Genomic DNA, 16,471 nt, shown 5'->3' with positions numbered 1-16,471 from the left:
ATGAAGGACAAACAGGGAGTCGTTAAAAGCAGGGACCAGGGCTACTGAGCCACAATCCACATGTAAATTTTTCTAGTGCAGTAATTAGTAACCTAAGGACATCAACCCCAAACTGTCAACTGCATACTCTGAAAGCCTAGGACTTAGAACATATTCCCTTAGAGCATCTGTTCTCTAAGGCAGGAAACAGTTAAGAGCTTTTCAACCCTCAGATCAAGCATAAGACTTAGACTGGAGGGTCTCCAAAAGTGTGGTCCCCAGCACCACTCGGCATCCAGGTAAAATGCAGTCTTGGGTTCCACTTCAGATCAACTGACAGAAATCCTGAGCATCTGTTTTAACAAACCTCCAAAAGCCAGGGACAGTGGTGGAATCTGTGATCCCAGGCACTGAGATCCTAGCACCGAGACAGGAAGATCAGGAGTTCAAGGTTATCCTTAGCTACATGGAGACCTGGTCTCAAACACATACAATAATGAGGTGGAGGTGGAGAGAAAGGGAGGCGGAGAGAGAAAAAAGGGAAGAAGGGAGCACATATCTTGTAAGTGGTAAGGGCTACTGAAGCTTGAGTACTAATAATCTGAACCACATTAAGAAAGTAGCTTTGGGGCTGGCGAGATGCTCAGCTGTTAAGAGCACTTGTTCTTGCAGAGGACCTGGGTTCAGTTCCCAGTGCCTCTACAGCAGTTCAACCTATAACTACAGTTTCAGGTAATCTGACCTCCAAGGGTACCACGCACAATGTGGTGCATAGACACATATGTGAGGAAAACACTCATATACATAAAATAAATCTTAAAAAAACAGCTTTCACAGACCCTTAACTTTTGTTTTTAGAATTAATTGAGAATTAGTCTTTAAAACATCTGTGGGGCTGGTAACAGCTGGAGGCACACACACTGGGCTTTTAGAAATGTATGCCTGAAAACATTTTAAGACTTATTCAGTTTTACTGATTTTCTCCACCCCCATCAGCACCCCACCCCAGTGCAAGATTGAACCCTGGGCTACATACACGCTAGGTAAGCACTCAATAAAACTTACAAAATGTTTTACTGAAATTTTATTGTCAAAAATTATTTTGAAATAAGCTGGTATTTTTCAATGCCATCCCATTTAAGATTTATCTGTTTTACTGCACATTTTATGTTTTCCTAATTATTTTATCAATTCCTATATTCATGTTGTTAACACCAGTCTTAGGTAGTTTATTCATGTTACATACTCTTTTTTTTCCCTTCTTGTGCAGAGACCATGCTAATTTTCTCTGTATTATTCCAATCTTAGCATTTGTGTTGCTGAAGTAAGTACAATATACATACCCTTTAACTGTTGTGAAGGGAACATTTTTCCACTGTACTTTTAAAAAAGAATGTTTAGGTTAGCTCCTAATAAAATTTCTAGAGAAAACACTTATGGCATCTACCCTTCTGAAAGTAAAAGAACCAGACAGGGAGACTGTCTGGAAAAGAACTGATTCTTGACTAGGTGAATTAAATATTTCTTAGTTTATTCCTATCCTCCTGGGAAAAGGAAAATGCAGCAGCAGTAAGTCCTATTATAGCAGTGACAGAGGATGGAGAAGGAATGAGACCTGGGAACAAAGCCAGTAAAGGAAAAACTACGGAATTTTATCTCTTAGAAGAAAGATAAGATAATTAGCATCTAAATGTTTAACTATTAAAATGTTGGCTTGCATTAATTAGCTAATTAAGAGTTAATTAAAGAGCCAAGATCAGCTAATAGAATAAGATGATTTGAAGATTTCTTAAGTAAACTGCAGAGGACATGGAAATGGGTCTGACTCCACTGACCATCCTCTTAGCACAATCTACCGAGTTATAGTTGCATGTGTCCTCTCACCTATCAACCAACTCTTGGAAAGCTTCCCAATAGACTGACCGGAGTGTGAATGAAACATGCATGTTCACTTCATCTGTTCAATGCAGAGCATCACTGTTTGTAGTAACACAAGCCCAGAAACAACCTAAATGGTATAGTAAGGACCTATAAAATACACCATGTACATACATACAAATGACAGCATAATCCTTATAGTACATTGCTTAATACAATAATGGGAGGCTATTTCAGTTGCCTAAAAAAATAGAAATATATAGAAATATTTAGAAAATATCTAATGGCAAATAACCTTAAATGGTACTAAAATGAAAATTAAAATTGTATTGTCCAACCAGAGAGTGGCAGTCTATGGCTTCTAAGTGGCTCTCAAAGTCTAAAATATTCACTATTTGTTCCTTTCACAGAAATCATTTGCTCATCCTTGGTCCGAATAGTGCACTTTTCCTGGTGAAGCACCAGAATAGAAGCCAGTAAGTTACCTTGTATGTGCAGATAGTCAGTTTCCTCTTTCTAGTCTCAGTGTTCCTCTGCAGTAGTGTATTGCACATCTGGAACACCTGCTGCATGACAGCATCTTGCCTCAGGTCATCACGGCCCTTTAGAACAACAGACAAACAGATGCAGTTTACTATAAGCACACGGTCATCAGAACAGGCACTACAAGGCACTCAGAAATCAATTTGAGCTATGCTCCTCTTCAGAGTGTCTTGAATAATTAATGACTATTGTCATTCTTTCATTTAGAAAACACTATGAGAGTGGGAAGCAGATTAATACAAAAGACTAAGTCTCTCCTAACTGCTTGTCTAATAACTGAACTACTTCACCTGAAGGCACAATACAAAACACCCAGATAAGGTAATATTTCCTCTCTCTTCTGTCTTCAGCAAGACCCCAAAAGCACCTACGCAAGCAGTGCAAAGCAAGGGATGCTGTTACTTTCCAGTACAGTAGCAGGCGGCACACTATCAGGCCCAGTATATTAAGCAAAGGCCTTAAATCTTTCCTAACTACCACCAAAAGCTGTTTTCACAAGCAAGCTCGTGGTGTGTGTACACCTTGGTAATATTCTTTCTCTTGAATCAACCGCACAACAAGAGCCTGCTAAGTCCAGTAGTGCAGACCTACAATCCCAGCTTCTTCAGAAGCTGAGGTGAGAGGGTCCCAAAGTCAAGCAAAGCCCGGTCAGCTTAGCAAGACCCATTTCAAATAAAACCTAAAAGAGAGCTGGGATGTATCTCCCAAGCAGAGAATTGCTGGGCATGAGCAAGGCCCTGGTTTTAATCCACAACAGCAGGAAAGAGACTTTCTCTAATAGTCTTTACACACAATAATAAAGCAGTTTAGTTCTAGCAAACTGTATGTCTACTTCACAAATGTTTCCTACCTATCAGAACATTATTCATTATTCAGGATAAAGCCAGATCCAAAGAGCCAAGTGAGGCAAGAAGAAAACATCGACTCAAGGTTTTCTTGACCTTGATGTCCTTAACCCTCAAAGGACTGCACCAGAAACAGGAAGTCTCACCTTGACGAGCTGTCTCCTTTCCTTGCCGTCAGAACCCACGCAATCTATTATTTTTGGTAAATTTAAACCTCCTGCTAAGCGAAATTCTGCTTTAAATGATTTTATAGTCACCAGATTTTCATACTCTCCTGTGGGATCAACCTAATAAATTATGAAAATAATTACTATAGGTCAGATAAACAATGTTAATTTTCTTCAATGAACATTGAAGAAAAACAAACTATAAATAGTAAGCAGAAAAATAAGGGAGAACATGCTGCTGACTAACATCTGGATCTCTAACTTACTTTGTTTAAAGTTAGAATAAATAACATTGATAGATTTTATTTCAATTGCTTATTTACTCTGTGTGTGTGAGTGTACATTGGGTAAGCATATATGTGTGTGCCACCATGTCAGTCCCAGGGTTGAGCTCCAGATTTTTAAATCACATATAATTTAGTTTACTTTCTTAAATATATTTTAATAAAATTTCAGCATTTCAAGTCAATTAGAATAGTGCTGCTGAAGCTGGGTGGTGGTAGTGCACGCCTTTGATCCTAGCACTTGGGAGGCAGAAGTAGACAGATCTTTGTGAGCTGGAGGCTCCAAAGATACAGAGGGAAAAAAAAGAAAAAAAAGAATAGTGTTGCTGAAAAATTAGAACTTAGTTGCCACTTACATATGCTAAATCATCTAAGAAATTATTTAATTCACAAGAACATCAGGTAAATTTTGAAAAGTGAAGAAATATTCAGTTAAAAAGCATAGCCTAAATCTGCTAACCCATATGATGTAGTAACAGGTCAAACTCAGTAGCAAAAGATACTAATTTTAATGTACAAACTAGAAGGAAAGATGTACCATGTACTTAACACATCAGTTTCTAAAATGGTAACCTTAACTGTTATGTACATCCTGCCCACATGGTACTTCTAGGAATAAAAGATCACTGTGAACAGCTAAATTTAGTATGTACATACAGCAACTTAAAAGTACTGTAATATCTGTTGTTTTACTAAATAATATAATACATCACAACCAATACTCCCACTGTATACCGAATTATTTAAAAACAAAACAACTACAGCAAACTGTGGGCAGTGGTGGTGTACACCTGCAAACCCCAAGAGACTCAGGTACAGTTCAGCTGAAGTGCTTGGCTAACATGGGCACCATACCCACACACAGGCATGCATGCACACACTTAAAAAGAATAGCAAAATAAAGTGAAACAAACGAATGGGCCACAGGCCTACAGTCCCACACACTAAGGAAGCTGAGCCTGGAGGATTGCCAAGTTCCAGGCTTGCTTAAATTACAGAGCAGGTCCAAGGTCAACTCAGTGAGATCCCGTCACACCATTAAAAGTATAAAAAGGCTTGCCCAGCATATACTAAAATAACAGTGAAACAATGGGAATTCTCAGAAGCTTGTGATGACTTCATGGCTTAGGCAAAGGAAATCTAGTACAATTTAAGTGGAAACACATGAAACTGCAATAATCAGCCATTTAGACTACATAATTTAATTTCCTAATGTGTAATTTAGTCTTATTAAAAAACCAAGAGTTAATGGTAAATTACCTTAATTTCCATAGTGGGAACAACAACATCATCTAAATTCTTCAGTTTAGTGATTGGCTGGTTTGCTGGAATATTGATGCCTTCTACATTTAAAAATGAAGAGATTTTAGTGATAACAGTAAACTAAGGAATATCACTGAAGGTCAAGCTGTAACAGCAGCAGCAACAACACTTTCAAACATACTTCTCTGATTCCTCCACTGAGAGGCATCCAGGTTTGCCAGTATAATGTAGGCATCACAGAGCGCCTCCATGTCCTTCACCATCTTACACCTCTTACTTCTGATGGTATGTACTATTTTGGTTGCAGCCTCTGTTCGGTCCTATCATCACCAACAACAAGGAACAAAGAAAGACAGAACAAGGGCCACTGAACATTTAAGCTTCTTGGAGAATATAAAAGAAAATTTTTATCTAGACAATGGAAGGACTACAAACCACCTATATAAGAAATGAAATACACACATAAAAAATTCAAGGTTAATGATTGGGTACTTTTGAAAAAAATCTATTTTTCTGAGGCTAGAGAGATGGTTTGGTGTTAAGAGCACTTGCTGCTCTTTCAGAGGACCCAGGTTCAGTTCCTAGCATGCATGTGCCAATTCTAAGTCCAGGGAATCTAAAGACCTCTTCTGGCCTCTGTGGGCACCAGACATACACATGCAAACACTCACATATATTAAAGATAAAAAATGTATTTTAAAATCTTTTTTTCTTTGTCCATTGCTACAAGAAAACAAAACCAAATCCAAGTATTTATGCTCTGGAAAATGTTCAGGAATTGTTAATCAATTTTGAGAGGCATCATCATAATAAAAGATTTAGAATCTAAATACTACCAGCAACACATATTCCTAAAATCTCTGAAAATTAAGAAAGGAATATTCTGAGAAAGAATGACCATCATAACACAAAGTGTACTTGTATTTAATCCGAATACCTCATCAAGCTGGGAGCTTTCTTTAGGTGCATTTTTGGTTATTCTACTCCTTCTTGCTGCCTCTGGTTTGCTCAAAAGTTCATCTTTGTTCGCATTTGCTAAGGCCAGTATAATGAAGAGCGTATGATGGGGGTGATCCATTGAAATCCTAGAGATCAGCTATCAGAAAATTAATAACCGTTAGTTTCATACAAATAGAAAAAAATTAAAATATACATTGTTCATTGTGCTTCACATCTAAATTCAAGTTAATGTCATTATTATGCAGTAAGTAGTGTATGCGTATGTCTGTGTGAAAGAGAACTAGAGAGGAACATTAGAAATACGAGACAAATTTATCTGGAATAAAAGAAAACCATTTTATGTTCTGATTTCTCATTTTCTCTAAATGGTATTTAGTAATATTAAAGAAAGGGAATTATTACATTTTGACTTCAGGTCTACTTACATTATTGAGGACTTCATGAAATCCTAGGCCTCCCATCATTTTGGTCCCCATTCTAGCAGCCAATTGATACATAAGAGGCAAAAATTTATGTGATGAAATCTTCATTCCATCTCTCTGCCATTAAAAAATGCAAAATTAAGAAATGTGTAATATAACCTCACATCTAAGCCAAAATGATGATACTAAAATAATGTTCCTCTACTACCACAACCTAGTGGCTGTCAAAACTTCACTAACTACACAATTTCTCTTGTCTCTTGGCCTGTCTGAAAGTCTTTCTAATGGAAAGCCTAGGAAGCTTTGATTTAGTGATAATAAAAAATACTTAGTCCTAAATTAAGTTGTATCCAGAGGTAATGATGTATGCTAACCACTGCATACATTCTAGTGACTCTGAGAAAGACAAATGTGGACCCGAGTCCTACTATGGTCTCCATTCCTGAGAAGTCAGTGAATAACAAAATGCAAGTTTCCTACATGCCAGAAATGACGAAGTTTAATACATATAGTAGAATAGACCTGTTCTGCTAAAGCTGAGTCTTACCATTCTTTTCATTTCAGAGAAACATTTTACCTTTAACCTTCAATCTAAACAAGAATATATATTTATTTCATGACCATATCTTAAGATTTTTTTTAAAAAAATTAGAAAGTTATGAATTTTTTTTATTTGTAAAAGCATTCTATTGGAAAAAAAAAATCCCTCAAAAGCATAAATAAAGGAAAACTCTTGCTTAGGATCACATTATCTTTAATTGCCTTTTCTATTCCCCAGTCTAGCATTCCCTTCTAGGCACTTACTCCCATATGGTATCTGCAAAGATAAAACAGCAGCATAAATTCTCACGCCTCCACACAAGCCTGCATCGTTTAGCGCTTATACTTATTCATGAAGCACCAAGTCCATTGCTAGGGGTACACAGGGATGTACAAAACCAGACACTGAAGGAGCTTATGCCTCAGTTTTTAATGCAGATGTTCAAATGCTAGGTTGGGTAAGACTTGCCTTCATCATGCCATTGACTTCAGAAACTCCAGAATTTTCAAGCCAGAGGGAGCAAAGTCGGAATACCCACATGTCATGTTCTTCTCCACTTAGCAAGCAGCTGATGTAGTTCTCAACTGCTTTACACAGGAAGCGTTTACGATCCTCTTTCAGGGCATGGAGAGCACATTCATCCAGCTCCAGTTCTCTCTGAACCTTTACTGTGTATCTTGTATTTGATAAATTCAAACATAAAAGTCACAAAGCTTTATGTAACTATAAAATCATACATGATATATAGCATAAATGAAAAATAAGCTGTTTACTTCAAGAAAGAAAAAAGACAAAATTCAATGGATAATAAAAGGGACTAAATGTTGTCACAACTGCAACTAAGAGAACTTCTACACACCCAAGGACAGAGCAGACTCTATAGTTAATTCTCTGCTTGCTCCAAACATACAAAAACCCAATGCAGACTCAAAGGAACTTGACAATACCAAAACAGGCAAGTTTTCTATACTTAATTTTGGTACCTAGGAAAACCAAACAACTAACATCCATGTATTCTGCCAAGAGCTAAACCAAGACATCAGCTCTTCATAGAAGAACATCTTTCAGTGTACTGAAGACTGACCGACGTTGTAATTAACAACTGAAGGACTAAAAAAGCCTGTTAAAAAAAAAAAAGCCAGTTGACGTGTTCTAAACTATAATTCAGATGACAGGTTCAAGTCAAATTTTCATGTCAACTCTCCTTTAGCTGAACATAAAACCACCACTTCTAGACATAAAGTTACCTGCTAGTCTGAATTTTATGTTCCCTTAGAAGGCCTACTTCTTCTTTGGCTCTTCTTAAGAGAGCCTGCTTGTTTTCAAATTCTGATGACTTCATGTAGTTCTCAATTCTCTGGTATTGAGTATCAGAAAACCGTGCTAATGAGAGAAATGCCTTCATCTGTCCATTTCTGAGCTCGCTGCTTTGGCCATCAAAACTTCCAGCAACTTTCACTGCCTTCAACAACATAGATCATATTTACAAGTGTTAAACATAGTTAAAGAATCACTTGGATCAAGATAATCCACTCATGTATATATAAATTCAAAACTTGATGGCATGGAACCCTTATCAGCTAACAGTAGCAATGAACTGTGCAGAAATGAAGGGTTCTTTAGTATCCATGACAATGACATCTTACTTTTCATGTTAAGCTTACTGAGTGAAATGACTATTTCCCAAATTAGTGACAATGAAGGACAAAAGGGGAGAGATGGTAAGGTCAATGGGGACTAGAGGAGTGAAATCCTAACCCTTACTATGGGTAGTTGGACTACACACAAAAGCAATGATGGATTATATGTTCTCTAATAGGGTATTTGTAGAATAAATACAGAATAACCAGAATAACTCTTGAAAGAGTAGCTAGGGGTGGGTCTAAAGAGTAGATGGAAGATATACACGCATTCAGTTATTCCTTCTTTTGCAGCTCTGCTTCATTCTGTTCTAAGGATTACACAGAGCCCCAGCAGGAGCTGAAGCAATGAAACCACACTTTGATTTGCTTTTGAGATATATGTAGTCTTCATAAAAGGATCAAGTGTATTTATGCTAAACAACAATCTTTAGGGCTGCACCAACAACCTACCTTTTCTAGGTAGGTCTGCATGATGACTGCAGGATTTTCTAAGCAAGTTTCTGCCAGCCAGTTGCCACAAACCCTCAGACACTCTGAGTATATGACTTTTAGACCTGCATCATTCTGTATGGAAAAGCAAAAATCTTAAAATTCCTTTTCAAGATTACAAAATGTCTTCCATGTAGGTAGAAAAGCAATCAGAAATATTTTTCTTAATGTTTTTACCATATAACTATTTAAATAGTTGTAAGGATGCAAGTTCATGAAATAATCACCATGAACTAATATATCTATCCATCCATCTGTCCATCATCATCATCATCATCATCATCATCATCATCATCTCTGGAACTCACATTTACTGAGTACTTAAAAATGCAGGAACCTTCCAACAGTTTTACGCATATTAACTCATAATTGTCACAGGAATCCTATGAACTAGGTATATATCATTGTTTCCTACTTTGTCAATGCAAAAACTGAAGTATAAAAACAGCCCATACTTTAGGGCCTGTACTATTATGGACTATTTAAGCAAGTTATACTGGAACCCAGTGTTTTGTTGTGATAATTCAATGTCCCTGCACTGTCCACTGAATGTGGTATTTTCAGAGCACTTAGAATGAAAAATTGTTCTAACTTGTTTTCTGCTTTTCTTCTCCAGACTTATCTAATTCCATTTTTGTTCTTGCTTCTTCAAAGTCATAGCATGCATTTCAATTTATTTCCTACATATTATTCTTGACCTCTATAGAAAATAGAAAGACTTATCACTGGGATAAATTAAATGAATATACAAGATAGATGGACAGATTTGTTTTAAATAAAAGTTTCCAAGTTTCATATCTGACATTAATTTTCAAAATTCTTTTTCATAGTATATTGTTCATGGGTCAGTAATTTCAAAACTTTAATCATGGGGGGGAGGGCAGGAGAAGGGGAGGGAGGGGGAATTGGGGTTGGTATGTAAAATGAAAAAATTTTTTAAATAAAGGGAAAAAAAAGAATGGAAAAACAAAACAAAACCTTAATCATTACAGACATCCTGAAGCACAGAAATGCTCTTCAATAACATCAAAACACTAAACCAGCCAACTAAACCAACACAACACCTCTTTAAAGCTGGAGTCCAACTTCTTGATCATCTGCTTGAGAATATTCAGGGCAAGACTCTGCTCCTTTTTTGCCCAGAACACTTGTGCTTCTTCCAAATGCCACTCAGAGATGCCACAAACAGCTGAATTATATTGCTTAATTTTAAATATTGCTCTTTCAGGGAGCTGCAATGAAAACGGCATATGGAAATAAATACTATTACCACAAAGATTAAAAACCAAAGCAGCAATTACCATTCACAAAGAACTTCACTATTTGTCAGGAACTATCTTAATTGGCTTCCTGTTTATTTACCAAAAAACCTCCCCATGCATTGCTCATGTGTGTATAACTATGTAAAACTATTGTTTTATTATCTGTACTTTATAGCAGGTTGGGTATCTTCTCATTTTATAAACAGGAAATTGGAGTTGAGAAAAGGTAATTGCCTTGACAATGTTAAATTCAGGTTTTTGTCTAATTCCAATATGGAAGTTTTGTTTTGGTTTTCCCCAAAATACTGGGGTTTGATCCCACAGCCTTACTCATGCTAGGCAAACAAACATGGTATCACAGAACTACAGTCCCAGCCCTTTTTTATTCATTTAAGACAGGTCCCACTAGGTCGTTCAAGTTAACCTTGAACTCATTCTCTTGCCCAAGTAGGCTCTAAACTTTTGATCCTCTTACCTCAACCTTTAAAATAATAGGATTATAGGTCTACGCACAAGCCTGGTTCAACATGAAATCTTAAATAACTTTATAAACAGTAGTGATTTCTAGTGTTCAATGACATTCTTCTTCACATTATTATACCTTCTGGAATCTGAGTAATAAAAAAGCTCAAGAAGTGAGATGACATAATTTTACAAGCTTTTTTTTTTACCTGGGTGTTCTTGAAGGTTCGGGCCAGAATAGAGAATTCTACAAGGTGTTTGGTGAGAATGTCCGTAGAGCATCCTCCTTGGGAGTTCTCCATTTCCTTTTGTACCAAGATCTCCAAAATGACTGTGCGTAGAGCCATGAGAGGCTCCTGAAAACTAAAGTCACTGTCCTTCAGAAGCTGGGAGTGTTTCTGCCACTTCAAATACACTTCAGAGCGATCTCTATCTGTGACTGACCTGAAAGTCAAGTCACATTAACTTAGGTGAGCAAATGAAATGAAAAGGGTTCTCAGGTCTTGAAACTTAAGACATTGTATATTATACAAGGAACTCTTGTAGTAGCAAGATTAGAACTTATAAATAACCCTAAATATTTAGAACATGAAAAAAATACTATGTAATTAGAGGTCAACAGAAAGGTAACAGATAATGGGTACTTTAAAAGATTTTCTTGGCCGGGCGGTGGTGGCGCACGCCTTTAATCCCAGCACTCAGGAGGCAGAGGCAGGCGGATCTCTGTGAGTTCGAGGCCAGCCTGGTCTCCAAAGCGAGTTCCAGGAAAGGCGCAAAGCTACACAGAGAAACCCTGTCTCGGAAAACCAAAAAAAAAAAAAAAAAAAAAAAAAGATTTTCTTAAAAGGCATCCTTTCCAAAAAGATTTTGTTCTGAAGTGAGAATGCTGTAATCAGACATATTATAAAAACATGACTACTCCTCTAGTCCCCCTTACAGCAAAGAAGGACACCTCTACAAGGAAATCAACTAACTTCATTAATTACCTACAAATGATACTATCTATAGCTGTCAAAAAAAATCAGTTCACTGAAGAAACAGCTGGCATTTAAAGATTCCATCTGCTAACATCATTAAAAATGCAGAATATGCCAGGCCATGGTGGCTCACATCTTAAATCCAAGCACTTGGGAGGCAGAGGCAGGCAGATCCTTTTGAGTTCGAGGCCAGCCTTGGGTATAGAGTGAGTTCCAGGAAAGGCTCCAAAGCTACACAGAAATCCTGTCTCAAAAAACCAAAACCTACCCCCCAAAAAATAGAAAATGCAGAATATACTGTTCATTTATATGAATACATTGCCTTTCACATGCATAAAATAAGAAATACTACCTTATCTTTCAATACGTGTTGAGAGAGAGAGAGAGAGAAAAGATCCAGGGAAACTAAGAAACAATAATGCATGTTCATAAAAACCAAACTTCCATTTCCTCCACATATGACTTCAGAGCAACAGATCTAAAATATTTTAAGCATAGGAACCTTTATATACTCTTAAAATAAATGAAGATTTGAAGATCTTTCAATTTCAATTCTTAGGTTATACCTACTAACATTACATTTCTCAACTGAGAAAAATCTAAAATGTGTTTACTATATATACTACTAAATTTATCAAGTTTACTTTATAATAAATCTTTCCCTTTCCTCCTGCTGTGTGTGATCAACACAATCCAGGCCAACAGGGAAGCAGCTAATAATGGGCTGGAACCTTTGAAAACAATGAACTAAAATAAACTTTTCCTCACTTAACAAAACAAATAATCATGCCCACCATATGTTACTACTAGTAATACAATGCACTTCAGGATTATCAAAACCCATGAACCACATACCTTGAGAAAAGCTCCCCAGTGTTTTCCAGTTCTCCAAGAGCCTGCAATCTACTAAGTGTGGGATACAGCGAGTATACAGATTCAAGACTGCCCTTACACAACTCTTCAACTTCTTTCACTCTAGGGGTAAGAGAGAGAAGAGTCTGAAACAGTAGTTCAGACTCAAAGAAGTTCAATTCATACTTAACAAATACTGCTGCTGACCTAAGACTGATACACACAAACAATAGTGATGATGAAATAGCAGCGTGACTAGCATTAGCCTTAGGATCATACAGTCCTAAATTGAAAGCCCAGTTCTGCCATGTCTATCAGTCCTTGAACCTGCTACTGAATTTTGCCACAGCTATTGTTTTTCACCTCTGAAGTTACTTTAAAGAACATATATAGAAAGAGCCTGACAAAGTGTCTAGCATACACTTTATTTATTTTTAATTAATTTATTTATTTTACATCCTAACCAGTTTCCCCGCCCTCCTCTCCTCCTAGTCCAACCCTCCACCCCTTCCTCTGCCCCCAACCCCAATCCACTCCTCCGTTTCTGTTCAGGAAAGGGCAGGCCTCCCATGGAGTATCAACAAAACAGCCTATCAAGTTATAATAAGACTAAGCACCTCCTCTTGTATTAAAACTGAGCAAGGCAATCCAGTATGAGAAGTAGGGTCCCAAAAGCCAGCAAAGAGTCAGAGACAGGTTGTGCTCCTCCTGTTAGGAGTCCCACAAGAGGACCAAGCTACAAAACTGTCCCAGGCTAGGTCAGTCCCCATGAAGGCTTCCTGATTGCTGATTCAGACTCTGTAGTTCCTAATACAATCAGTTTAAAGGTAGCAAGTATTATTTCTGTCATATATATATAGGACTTACGATGTCAGTAGCTAATGTTAAAAAATTCATGTTTAACTTGTTATAGCTAATTGGGACATCATGTATCATCTCATGTGTGCCTCAAAGCAACCTATAAGTACTACTGATCATCATTTTATAAAGTAGAGTTATAATAGTAAGAGAGTGAAGCCATGTACCTAAAGAGGACAAAAATGAAAACTCTTAGGATACTTGTACAGGAAGAGAACACTATCATGATTTTCCTGAAGGCTCAGAGTGAAGAACTGACATAGAGTCCTAGAAAAAAATCTTCCTTGAGAGAGTGGGAATGGCAAGGAAACACCTGATCACAGAACCACATCTTCATCCCTTCATCGCTCAAATACTCACATTGAAACTACTCACATTGTGAGGACAGCAGCCACAGCATTAAATGTAAAAATAATCTTGTCTTTTTATAATACCTGGCGTATCTGAGACTTTCATAAAATGTGGAGAATTCTCTGTTTCTTAGAGACTGCAGAGCATTATACAATGATTCATGGTAACTGGCTCCTTCTAGTTCTTGGCTGTGACATTAAAAAAACAAATTTAAAAACAGAAAATCTTAACATATACATGTATAAGTAACTAAACAAAAGAACAAAATTGAAAACTAAGATTTCTTATAAAAATTTGCAGAAATTAAAAAAAAAAGCTGGGTGTGTTGGTACATGCCTTTAATTGGGAGACAGAGGCAGGGTGATCTCTGTGAGTTCAAGGCCAGTCTAGTGTACACATGGTGTGCACACATAGTATTCCAGACCTGCCAGGTTATATAGTGAAATCAAATAAGATGCCTCAAATAAGATGAAATAAACAAAACAAAACAAAGCAATAAAAAGCTAATAACTTTATAGGCCATTTAAATTCTTCAAGTAAAAAAAAAAAGCTTCTAGAAAATTTTGTCTGGTTCTCAATCTTATATTTCCCTTTCTTTATTCAGCAAATATTTATTATATTCCAGGCACTAAAAACCAAGTTCTAGATGCAAAAGATCCATTAATGGGCAAGTCAGATAAAGTCCCTTCTCTTGTGAAACGTATGTTCTACTTTGGATAATAAATATGGAAAATACTAGATTATCACAAGAGTCATGCAGACAATCAACATAGGGTAACAAAAGAGCAGGAAAGAGTGGCTGACATAAGGGTAGTCAAGAGGCTTCAGAGGTTGGGGTATTATTAAAATAGCCAATAGGTGGCAAGAAGCTGCAACAAACGTGAAAACTGGGGGAAACAGAGGCTTCTAGACTTTACATAATAGTCTACCAGGCTAAAACAAAACACAAAAGGTGACCTGCGTGGCTGAAACACCAAATAAGGAGAAGAACTGTCTATGTAGGTTTACAAAAGCAGGCAGAAACCAGTTTAAACAGTAAAATGCTTTTAAAATATAAGAACATCTGGGAGTAGTGCATGCCTTTAATCCCAGCACTCAGGAGGCAGAGGGAGGTGGATATCAGTGAGTTCCAGGACAGCCTAGCCTACAGAGTGAGTTCCAGAATGCCAGGGTATCACAGAGAAACTGTCTCAAGAGACGTACAGGGTTGGGGTGGAGGGAGAATAAATCTACAGCACTCACAATATGAAATCTGAAAAACATTCCAATTAATGAAAACATTTCCCCACTAAGGCAATTAAAATGACAATCTTTTCTGCTCCATCATTAAAGTATTTTTTATATAACTACTAATCTTTTACTAGTCTAGGTGTTTTGACTTTCATTTAAAAAAATATGGTGACTTGACATACAGGTTACAACTTTCATCTTCTTGGCATCTTGGTTTAGCACTAGTTCTTTTTGTCTGGTTATCTATTTGTTTTTAAGACACTGTCTCTCTAGGTAGCCCTGGCTGGCCTGGAACTCACTATGTAGACATGGCTAGCATCAAACTCAAGAAATATGCCTGCCTCTGCCTCCTTGAGTGCTGGATTAAAGGTATTTCTCCTAGCCTAGTACTACTTTTTAACAGAAAAAAATAGTAACAGAGGTAACTTATTTTACCATCCCAGACAATAAAAATGTTTGTGGCTAACTACCATTTAGGCAAGAAGTAGAAGGAGGAATACCTTTACTTGCTTTTGTATTCCTCCTTATAACAAACAGTATTCTCATAGGAAAAGAATTTTTTAAAAATTTCTATCTTCAAAAATGCTTGAAGGCAGGGGATAGAATTTCTCTAGTGGAAAGAAGAGAATGACTTTTTTTTTTTTTTTTTGAGATGGCTTCTTTGTGTAGCTTTTGGCTATCCTAGAACTCACTCTGTAGCCCAGGCTGGCCTTGAACTCACAGTGATCCACCTGCCTCTGCCTCCCAAGTGCTGGTACTAAAGGCGTGAGCCACCAAAACCCAGCCTAGAGAATGAAATTTAAGCTTTGTTGTATTAATTGCTTATTGCTACCTTAAGCAGATGTGTAGCACATAGAAGCCGTAAAATACAAAAAGAACACCTTAACATTCATCAATAAAATAAAGATAATCTTTAAAAATTACGGTTTTAGAGTCAGACAAAAACAATCTAGGGAAGGTCTAATTTTCGGAGTCAACTTTCTTCTTACTTGGCAGAACAGCAGAGATCCCACTGCATGTTCCTCCACGCTGCCTGGTAGTGAAGTTCCTGCAGTTCAGCAGACCACTCTGCATTGTCATGATCTAATCCTTTTAAATAGATGGACAGAATATGGGAGAGCCCCAAATTCTGCAAGGCCTAAAAGGAAGTTATTACAAAATAATCAAATATGTCAACATAAACTAGAGCAGTGGTTCTCAACCTTCCTAATGCGGTGACCCTTTAATACAGTTCCTCATGTTGTGGTGACCTCAACCATAAAGTTATTTTCATCGCTACTTCATCATTGTAATTTTGCTACTGTTATGAATCATAATATAATTATCTGATATGCAGGATATCTGATATGTGACCCCTGTGAAAGGGTTGTATATGACCCACAGGTTGAGAACCACTGAACTACAGGGGGGAGGGGGACGGCAAACAAAAATTAACTTTAAAAGTTTAATCAATAATACCACCTAA

The 16,471-nt window shown here is 37.1% G+C and overlaps 1 protein-coding gene and 1 non-coding gene across 2 annotated transcripts in view; both read right to left on the bottom strand.

Annotated features, from left to right (window-relative positions):
- Atm (ATM serine/threonine kinase) overlaps positions 1-16,471 on the bottom strand; it is a 112,787-nt gene that overhangs the window by 15,038 nt on the left and 81,278 nt on the right. The window contains exons 43-56 of the mRNA XM_028864961.2: positions 15,996-16,144; positions 13,860-13,964; positions 12,571-12,690; positions 10,948-11,182; positions 10,079-10,246; positions 8,976-9,089; positions 8,130-8,344; positions 7,351-7,558; positions 6,345-6,458; positions 5,897-6,055; positions 5,141-5,279; positions 4,957-5,039; positions 3,392-3,532; positions 2,343-2,459 (exon numbers count right to left, since the gene is read on the bottom strand). Of these exons, the coding sequence (XP_028720794.1) occupies positions 2,343-2,459; positions 3,392-3,532; positions 4,957-5,039; positions 5,141-5,279; positions 5,897-6,055; positions 6,345-6,458; positions 7,351-7,558; positions 8,130-8,344; positions 8,976-9,089; positions 10,079-10,246; positions 10,948-11,182; positions 12,571-12,690; positions 13,860-13,964; positions 15,996-16,144 (2,067 nt within the window). The remainder of the gene's footprint in view (positions 1-2,342; positions 2,460-3,391; positions 3,533-4,956; positions 5,040-5,140; positions 5,280-5,896; positions 6,056-6,344; positions 6,459-7,350; positions 7,559-8,129; positions 8,345-8,975; positions 9,090-10,078; positions 10,247-10,947; positions 11,183-12,570; positions 12,691-13,859; positions 13,965-15,995; positions 16,145-16,471) is intronic.
- On the bottom strand, positions 1,204-1,311 carry LOC114690384. Its single transcript, XR_003734068.1, has one exon. It is a non-coding gene; the product is annotated as a U6 spliceosomal RNA (small nuclear RNA).

Source organism: Peromyscus leucopus, chromosome 7, assembly GCF_004664715.2.
Source record: "Peromyscus leucopus breed LL Stock chromosome 7, UCI_PerLeu_2.1, whole genome shotgun sequence".
Lineage (NCBI taxonomy): Eukaryota > Metazoa > Chordata > Mammalia > Rodentia > Cricetidae > Peromyscus > Peromyscus leucopus.
The sequence above is the reverse complement of the archived record's forward strand: the minus strand, read 5'-3'. Positions and strand labels throughout refer to the sequence as shown.